General features: G+C 34.0%; 1 protein-coding gene across 1 annotated transcript in view; it reads left to right on the forward strand.

Moving 5' to 3' along the window:
- The window catches only part of LOC104915569 (integrin alpha-1-like), a 14,858-nt gene extending 5,560 nt beyond the window's left edge, over positions 1-9,298 (forward strand). The window contains exons 4-12 of the mRNA XM_010726490.3: positions 39-115; positions 813-902; positions 1,817-1,919; positions 2,777-2,890; positions 4,495-4,599; positions 5,715-5,819; positions 6,316-6,408; positions 6,913-7,029; positions 7,753-9,298. Coding sequence (XP_010724792.2) covers positions 39-115; positions 813-902; positions 1,817-1,919; positions 2,777-2,890; positions 4,495-4,599; positions 5,715-5,819; positions 6,316-6,408; positions 6,913-7,029; positions 7,753-7,797 — 849 coding nt within the window. The 3' untranslated portion in view covers positions 7,798-9,298. The remainder of the gene's footprint in view (positions 1-38; positions 116-812; positions 903-1,816; positions 1,920-2,776; positions 2,891-4,494; positions 4,600-5,714; positions 5,820-6,315; positions 6,409-6,912; positions 7,030-7,752) is intronic.

The following is a 9,298-nucleotide window of genomic DNA, read 5'->3' on the forward strand; positions in this document are numbered from 1 at the left end:
TTTTTCTTTAAATGCATGCAATATGTTTCTCCAAACAGATTTCCTTCAAAATATCATTCCAATTCAATGCATCATATCTCCTGGAAAATGCCACTGTTGATGTATATGCTACAAGGTTAGTTGCAATCTTTGCTTGTTTACACTGTGATTTTTTTAGAATGCTCTACAACTAACTGTTCTCATGGAAAAACAAGGATGTATTTTTGAAATGTAGAAGTGGCTGAACAACCTATAGAGAAAGCAGCTTTAAAGATGTACTTGGTCCTGCAGTAGACTGAGTAGTCAAATAAAAAGTTGTTGATCCTGTGAACCACAAGTGAGTCAGAACCCGTGGTGGTTTTACCTTCAGAAAAGGTTTACTCTCTTACAAACTTACCATACGTGTTATCATAAATTGCAGTTTATCAAAAATGTCTCACCCTCAAGGAGCAAGGAAATTGAGGATATTTTCCGTGATAGAACTGAATGAATCAAAGAGATGAACATGCCCTCAGTGTTTGCTCTCCCTGCAAAATACATAGATGGGTGAAAATAATGGTCCTTATTTGTTCAATTTCCATCCAGTCAGCAATCTGTAATTTCAACAAAGATGCATCTCTGAGCTTGGTCTTGTTCAGGACTTAATTTTTTTTACTGGAAATAGTCTTTTGAACTTTATTTAGAAGATAGTAATTGAGTGGAAATGGTTGGTAGGTTTTCATAACAAGAACTGTGTGTATTTCAGTTTCTTTGTACCTCTTGCCCCCAGTAGCCCTCTTACATGTGCAGATGAGTATCACAGTCTGACATGAGTGGCATATGTTTTATTTTAGTGACAGTGAAGAACCACCTGAGACCTTGAGAGACAACAGAGGACAAGTTACAATTCCTGTAAAATACGAAGTAGGATTAATATTTGTAAGGTATTCATGCTTCACTGTGCTTCTGTTTATTAGCATAGTAAATGACAGGTGTTCAAATAGAATATACCATTTTTTTGTTTCTGAGCTGTGCTCAGTATCTACAAATGACAACTTCCAGTCTCATGAAAATGAAGCACAAGCTTCACTGAAAAGAGCAGTCATGTGAAGTGATAAGTGACAGTGACTACTGCATTTTGCTGTAGCTCCTCTATATCAATTTAAATTTGATTTGCAGTTTGTAGCTTTTGATGCTTCTTGTTCTTACCGTACTCATTCAAAAACATTTCAGGCACAAAAGAAAGGAAACAAGGACAGACACAAGTTCATATTACTGTAATATTGTGAGGTGTAGTGTTTGATTTCTGGTTTCAAAAATTAGCCTTAATTTTATATTTACAGGGGATTGTTTTTATCACTTCTAAGATAAGCTTTAATGCAGATCTTATACTATATTTTCAGAATCAGCTGGAATTCAGTTAAATTCCGTCCATCATCAGTATTATCAGTAGAATACAAGACATGATGTACATGTGTAAATAATTAAATTATTCATTTGGAGTGCATTTTGAGTGTTCAAATCCATCCTTCTCTAGACAAATTTAAAAGAATGCTTTGTTCTCTCTTTTATGCGAACACTGCCCATTTCACGTGGCTCTTACAATAAGGAATTGTGCAGGCAATATTTGTTTGCTTCATTGATTTTACTGAGCACAGCATTTGAAATGTACAAGACAACAGGAGGACACTACTCAGAAAAGCAAGAGTTGTTTTCAGTGGAAGCAGCATTACACTCTTATTTGCAAGACTAGACCTGGAGGATTAACAAAATAATGAAAATTCCTATATGATTATCTCACTTAGAGTTTTTATGAAGTTTTTGTTCTTACTGTGTGTTTTTGTTCTTTAACCTGCAGTGTTTTCAAAGAGCACCATGTTATAATTGCTGCAAATGAAACCATTCCTACTGCTATTAACACAACAGAGCAGATAGGAGATGAAGTTACTTTGCATTATAGGGTAAGAAAAAATAAAACTGTATTTTTTTTTCATTTAATTTGGGTCATTTAAAGTGATAGCTTCAAGGTATGGAGTATGTGAAACTTTTGACAATATTTAACACTTGTTTTCTTGCTTGCTTTGGAATAAGGTGAGTAAGAAGTTTTCAGAATGGTTCATTTGCTGTGGAATAATTCAAGTGTATTTTAGAGATACTGCATATGCTAGTAAATGAGAACTTGGTCTTTGGCCATTACAAGTTAGAATAGATATTTCCAAAATCCAGCCAGCTTTCGGAAAATGTGAATGCTGTGATCTAAGAACATTGTCTTCTTAATGGAATGCATACTGCAAATCAAAATCTCTCGGAAAAATATACATACAGGAGTAGAAGCCCAGCCTCAAGTTGCAGTAGTGTTGAATTTAGCGTTATCACGACAGCATCCTTGTTTCCCACTGTCAAATTCAAAGCTGAACTAGGATTCTGCACAGACAAAAGTCTCTGAATCAACTTTGTCTATAAAACACAAGCCCAGGAAAAGGTCTTGCTTCAACTAAGCAGCAGTTGCAAATGTTTTATGTTTTTTAGGCCACCTACAGTGTTTTGCACAATTACTTCTCTTATTCTTCAAGTTTAAATCCAGTAACTCTGAGTTTTTGTGGATGCTTTTTCAGATATCATTCATCTCATTTCAAAAGCAAGAATTTTGAAATGTAAAAGAGCTGGTGGACTGCAGAACATATCATTTGTGGTCTCATAAACATAACTTACCACTTAAGGGTACTACTTACTACTTAAAGGGGGAAAAGTAAAAAAATACAATCAAATACCAATAAAATAAGAAGGTACTAATCAAAATACTTTTTCATTTTTACAGATTGAAAAAGGTGAACATTTTCCAATGCCAAATCTTACACTGCAAATCTTGTATCCTGATGTAACAACAGCCAAAAACACTCTTCTCTACCTTACAGCATTGTCACATTCCCAAGTAAGAATGCAGTTTGTATTTTTACTATTATTTTTACTATTAAGTTTAAAACTTTTTTATTCATGTTAAAAAGTAGAAATATTTGGGGCTATGTATTGAATCATAGCCTACATTTCTTTAGTCTGATTAGAAGCTTTTGTTTTAATAATATGTGAATATTTCATAGGAAGACAGAAAAGAATCATTAGAAGGAAACAAACAAGTTTAAAACAGCTTTGAACAATAATTGCAATATAAAAATGTTGATTTGGTATATTGCCAAGTGCTGAGAAGTTCAGATTGGGATACCAGGGGCAGAACTTTCTTTCTTAGTTCTGGCTACTGAGCCTCTGATTGTCTCCACTATTAGCAGTGCTTCTTATGAATAGTCTAGCCCTGCATTTAAATCTAGAGCTCAATGACCATGCCATCTTCAGTATTCTTCGTTCTGAAATTAGCATTCCTGTATGTCTGTTCTCTGGCACTGGCAATCCTCTGGCTTCTTCCTTGTCTAGGGCACTGTGACATATTGAAGGAGTAATAAGCCATGTCTTCAGTCCTCATTTGAGGAAAATCAATTTTTCCATTTCACTCCTTCGGAGCTGCTGGATGAGATCACAATTCCAGCAAGTCCCACAACTCTAGATGTAGATGTTAAATTTAGATCTATTTTACTAATTGAATAGCTCAACAAATATCACCAAGTGGTAACATGAACCTTTTCTGTCATTCATCTTTTTCACAGATCTCTTCCCACATAGTTTAATTAGTTGTAATGTGCTGCACCATTAAAAAGAAAATAAATTATTGAAATGAAATTTTGAGGTTCATTTTAAAACAAACAAATAAATCAGAATATTTTAAGTTTAGTGTAGAAAGAAATTATGACTGTTCTTTAATTCCTTCCCCCATTGTTGTCATTTCTAACCAATGACCATGTTTGACCCACCTAAATTTACATATATATTCACAAATCAAAATGCTGTACAGGAAATTTGCAGTATCTCTTCACTGTGGTAATCTGAAAGTGAATATCATTGATCTAAAGAAAAATAAAAATTAAATAATAAATAAATAAATAAATAAATAAATAAAAAGCAAAAGGTAAAAGCTCTGCACTCTTCCTCTGCACTGAAGATATTAAACAGTTTGTCAGGAGCCCTTGCAGGAGTCACAAAGTGTCAGCAGTGATCCAGCCATCCTCCCTGGCTCCTGAATCCTGCACTTCACCTCCTAGTCTTTTGCTGAGGCAGAAAGCTGTGGAATCCCATTCAAAAACTATTTAGCTCTCTTAGTAGCCAGCTCTCTTGCTGGATCATGTGGCAGTCATCTTCCAGGAGGTTTGCTTCTACAGATGTTTAAGCAACTGGATAAAATTTAAGTCATTATCTCATAAAGAGTAGGTAATGATATTTAAATATCCGTGCTATCTGAATTTGCTTTTCTGCCCTCTTGCAATGTTTGTTTTTATTATTGCATTTAGTTGCTTACCATTATTACAATTAGCAAATGTTGATGTTATTAAATATAAAATGTTATTAATGTTGTCTTGTTTCAAAAACCTTCTAATGGTAACAGGTTGGATATTCAAGCAATAAGTATATTTTTTTTATTTCTTCTAACAGAACGCTATCTGCAAATCGAGTTACCCTGTAGATCACTTAAAGATCGGTTCTGGCAAATCATTTGTGCTGCCAAAAATAAAAGAACCTACAAAGGATACAATTATGGTAAGCCTCCCTATGGTATATACTTTCAACCTAGATTTACATTTATTAACATTGAGCTGAGCATTTCTGAAGTTAATATATAAAAACTTATGTCAAACTACATCTTCTGAAAAATCACTTTGTTTAATAGCCTTGAAAGGTATCTTCATGTAGGACTAGCTGTATATTTTTGTTATTTCTGGCTACAAAACTGTGTGTAGAACTGAATTTGAGGCTTGTTTTTTTTTTGTTGATGTTTTTTGTTTGTTTTGGTTTTTGGTTTTTGGCTTTTAATTCAACAAATGTGTAAATTATGGCAGCACTTTGGACAGACGAGTAAACCTCGCCTTCACTTTCCCACTGTGATTGTCAAATAATATTGATAATTCTCATTTCCTTTGCTACTTTTCAGATGATCAGTTAAAAATATTTTCAAGTACAACTGGTAAAAATGTAGTTGCTGGAGCAATTTGAAAAAGTTTAGCTTCTCACATTTAGACAGAAGAGCTGTTGAGTATAATTTTGCTAACATAGTTATGTTGTCATATTGAGCGGAAAGACATCATACTACCTACTCAGCAGAGAGATGCAAGTGGCACAAGCTCAGTTTCTGTTACAAATGAAACCATGCCAAGAGATGAGTGTTTTGCCATGCTTATTATATATCCTTCATGGGAGTGGTAACAATCCAGGCTAGCATGTTTCCAAGTTATCAGACATGTCTGCTGTACTCCCAGCTGATAAGTAAAGACACCTGAATTCTCCTACTTCAATTTAGATATCCCACAATTTTGAATGTTTAAGCTGTGGCTGTGCTGACAGAAAAGTACATCTTGCAATTACAGGCTATGCCTCTGTCAGGGAACTCTGCTGCACAACTATAGTAACTGAGGTTTCTACAGGCTAAGGGATTGCATAGGGGGCTGTTCTGCCATACCATGAGAATCTCAACTCATTCTACATACTGTGATGTAGTTTTTACATTAAAAAAATAATAATAAAAAAATTAATAATATCCTTTGAGGATTAATATCACAATAAGACAGTGATCTATAGGGGTAGTATGTTTACACATTTTTATTTTAATAATGTGAAAAATCTACTACTATTAGTTCATGTTGCTGGCTTTTAAACAGGAATGTGATACATTCGGCTGTGCATCTATTAATTGTGCCCTGACCCCATCTGACATATCTCAAGTGAATGTTTCTTTAAGAGTATGGAAACCTACCATCATAAAAGTAAGTAAAAAAAGTGGAAAAAATAAGCCAGTGTTTGTAATGTTTACTGAAATTATATCTTTAATTTTCTTGTCTGCATATTCATCAAGTGTTAAAAATGATTCTCTTCCTATTTTTAGATTTCTACAAATTAATTTCCATGTTTTATTCACCTTAGAGTATTTAGAACTGAAAAGGAAATTCAAAACACGATAGAAAGGCAACTCTTACTTTTTCTGTATCGACTTTTTTTTTTCACTAGTTTGTTAGCCATCCACAAATTCTAATTCAGCAGATGTAAGGAGGGACATACTGAAGCATATTACTTTTAAGTAAATTTTAAGCTGGAAAGATTTTTTGAATCTATAAGGGATTTTTGATCAGTTTTTGACACTGAGTTTTCATTATCTCTCCCAGAACTTGAGCATTAAGTTTTGCTTCCAAACTTCTCATTTCTGCAAAGATTTCTACTTCAAAATACCTACTATAAACCATTGGCATTTCTTTCTTCTTCCAGGCAAGTATTCACAGCTTAACCCTTGTTGTGAAAGCATTACTTCGGAGTGAAAACTCATCACTGATTTTGAGAAATGATCATCAAAAACTAGAGGTAACAACATGATAATTCATGGATTTACTCTTCACAGAGTATCTTTTACTGGATCATTTGTTGTCATTCAATACTAGAGAATTGATTGCCATTTGTTGTAATGTACTATCCTAATCAAAATACAAGTAAGTGAATTCACATTTCAACCAAATGTCAGAATTAGCCAAGCCGTGTGCCTGGGACGTGTCTGAACTACTTCTGCCTGTTGCAGTGTAAGTGCTTCCCGTATCTGTGGATAAAAGCGTAATTAAAATGATCTTTTTAATGAATTGGTAGTATTTTCAAAGCCCTCCTGGGTTACTTACAAGTGATTCTACTTTATACATTGTATTTTCTTTACTATTCCTATTATTAATGCTTTTTGCTCCATTCCTTCCTGCAAATTCTTGTACTTAGAATGAAGTAGTACCTTGAAAACTCAGCGCATATAATAACAGTCATGCTGCTCTGATGATATTTTAAATGGACAATTTATTTATTGCTTACATTCTGAACGCTTTGCAGACCATGATTAAGATTTCCAAAGAACTTCCTCCAGGTTCAGTCCCCTTATGGGTTATCCTTCTGAGTATCTTCGCTGGACTCTTGATTCTTGCACTGCTCATATTTGCTTTGTGGAAGGTAAGCTGCACATCCTTGTCTTCATGAAAATAAAAAAATATATATATGCTTAACTTATATTTCCTATCCTCCTTATAATTAGAACCTGGACACTAAAATTATCCAATAGGTAAATTGGGATGGGTCTTGGAGAAACGACAGAATAACATTTTACTGAGGTGTAACATGCAATGCTTGATGATTGACACTCATACTGATATATTCATAACTGTATATTATGAAATAAATAAAGAGATTTAGTACTGTAAGGTTATTTTGCTTTTGTGCTGCCTATGTGTAGCGAGGTTTTCTTTGTGCAAGATAAGCCTGTGGTGTAATTATTGCCACAAGTGGGCACTCTTCTCCAAGCTAAATATTCCGTTTACATTAAAGTTTAAAGGCTGTAGTTTTTTAATTATAACATGCATAATCTCTTGAAAAAATCTTGAAAAGCATTAAGAATGACTTGTTTATCTGACTTCTCACTATTACTAAGCATTTTAATCATTGACAGCATGTGCACATAACAATGATTCAGCAATCACTTTTTGTCTGCTTTTGTGACACGTCTCCTTAGTTTTTCCGTTTCAGGAAAAGCAATGTTGTACTTCACTTATAAAAATTAAATGACTATTTACTGTTCTGCAAGTATGAAAATAGTGGTAAGACTTTAGCATATAAATGCTACCAATATGGGCTGTTAGCTTTAAGTAGTTCTTTATTCACTTCATTTCTCTTCTGCAGGCTGGATTTTTCAAGAGGCCACTAAAGAAGAAAATGGAGAAATGAAGAAAAAAAACAACACAAAACAAAAAAAAGAATTTTTTACTCAGGTCTGCCTCAAAAATGTGACTCTACAATTAAAAACTTAGATAAACATGCAGCGCTCACAATATTTTCTAAACTCCAGTGCATTAAAAAAAAAGAGATCAGAACGTCAAGCAATCAAATTTAAACACACATCTGAATGAATCAAAGGAAGAACAAATGGCCTTATGTCACTTTGTGATACTCAAGGATGTGTTTTCAAGTGTTACTCATTTTTGGAGAGTAACTGAGTTCAAAGATTCTAATGTTTTTTAATATGGAAAATGCCTAATCATATTTTTATATGCCTATGTATGCAGAATCCCTTTTTATCCCAAATTGTGCAACAAGACATCTGTATGTAGCATTCCCAGTTTTTTGTCAGTCTGATTTTCAAAGAGAAAATATCATATTCAAAATTTTCTCTTTTTAGTGGACTGTCAGCTACAGAACATTCAAACTTTGAAAATGAACCAAGTACTACATGGCAACTGAGGTAATGGCATTTCAAAAGACAGAAGCACCTGCAGAACTTTGAATGATGATTTGTGAAACTCATTGAACTTCTCTTTCGACTTGTTTTACTGGGTCCAGCTGATATTCCAAGAAATTTTTATTGTCAAGTGGATCACTGGGGATATATCCATTAATTCATGTAACTGTTTGAACTTGAAGGGGATTTTTGGCAGACCTGGAAATGTATGCACAAAATATTCAAGCCCAAGTAATTGCACGCTTTATTCAAATAAGCAAAGGAACAGTTGTGTCTGCAGATTGATATATTCGTATTTATGCAGAAAATGTTTAGAGGTACCCTGAAAGTTTGACTTGCTGTATATCTTGGAGTAGCCAAGAGGGTGCTTCGTAAACTTTCACTGTAAATTTGTTGTGTAGCTATTTAATCCAATGAGTTTAAAGTGTATAAATTGATAATTAACAAAAGAGCACAGATAAGAAACTTAGCACTGGTAAGCTTCTTCTGGTAGTGTAAGTCTCACCTCATCTTTGTTACTTAGGAGTTTAAAGTGATGAATTTGCATACTAAATAAGCACTTAGCAAATTATTTTGTGTCAGAGATTAAAAGTTTTTAAGTTTATATAAGTATACACTGAAATGTAGATAGCAAAGGATTTCTCCCAAGCTATTTAGAGTGTTCAGCTTAGCAAGAAATTTCTTTCTCCCTTTTTCTTTCACACACTTGTTTTCCTTCCACAATGATCCCTGCCTGCAGCTCTTGGCTATCTATACGTTGGCCTTCAAAGCTTCCTACATTGCTTGCAGTCACACAAAGCTAAGAAGGAAATGGAGGCATGCAGGCTAACTGCAATTTTTCCTCAGCATGGTAATATTTAGTATTGATTCCCAATAGATCAGAAAATGTTGAGGAGTGCTTCTGTAAGATGCACTCATTTGCAGAAATACCTTTACCTTGTCAAGGAAACCAGGCAAATTCATCTGCTTGGTACAAATTTCACTGGAACA

Source organism: Meleagris gallopavo, assembly GCF_000146605.3.
Source record: "Meleagris gallopavo isolate NT-WF06-2002-E0010 breed Aviagen turkey brand Nicholas breeding stock chromosome Z unlocalized genomic scaffold, Turkey_5.1 Chr41_random_7180001851994, whole genome shotgun sequence".
NCBI lineage: Eukaryota > Metazoa > Chordata > Aves > Galliformes > Phasianidae > Meleagris > Meleagris gallopavo.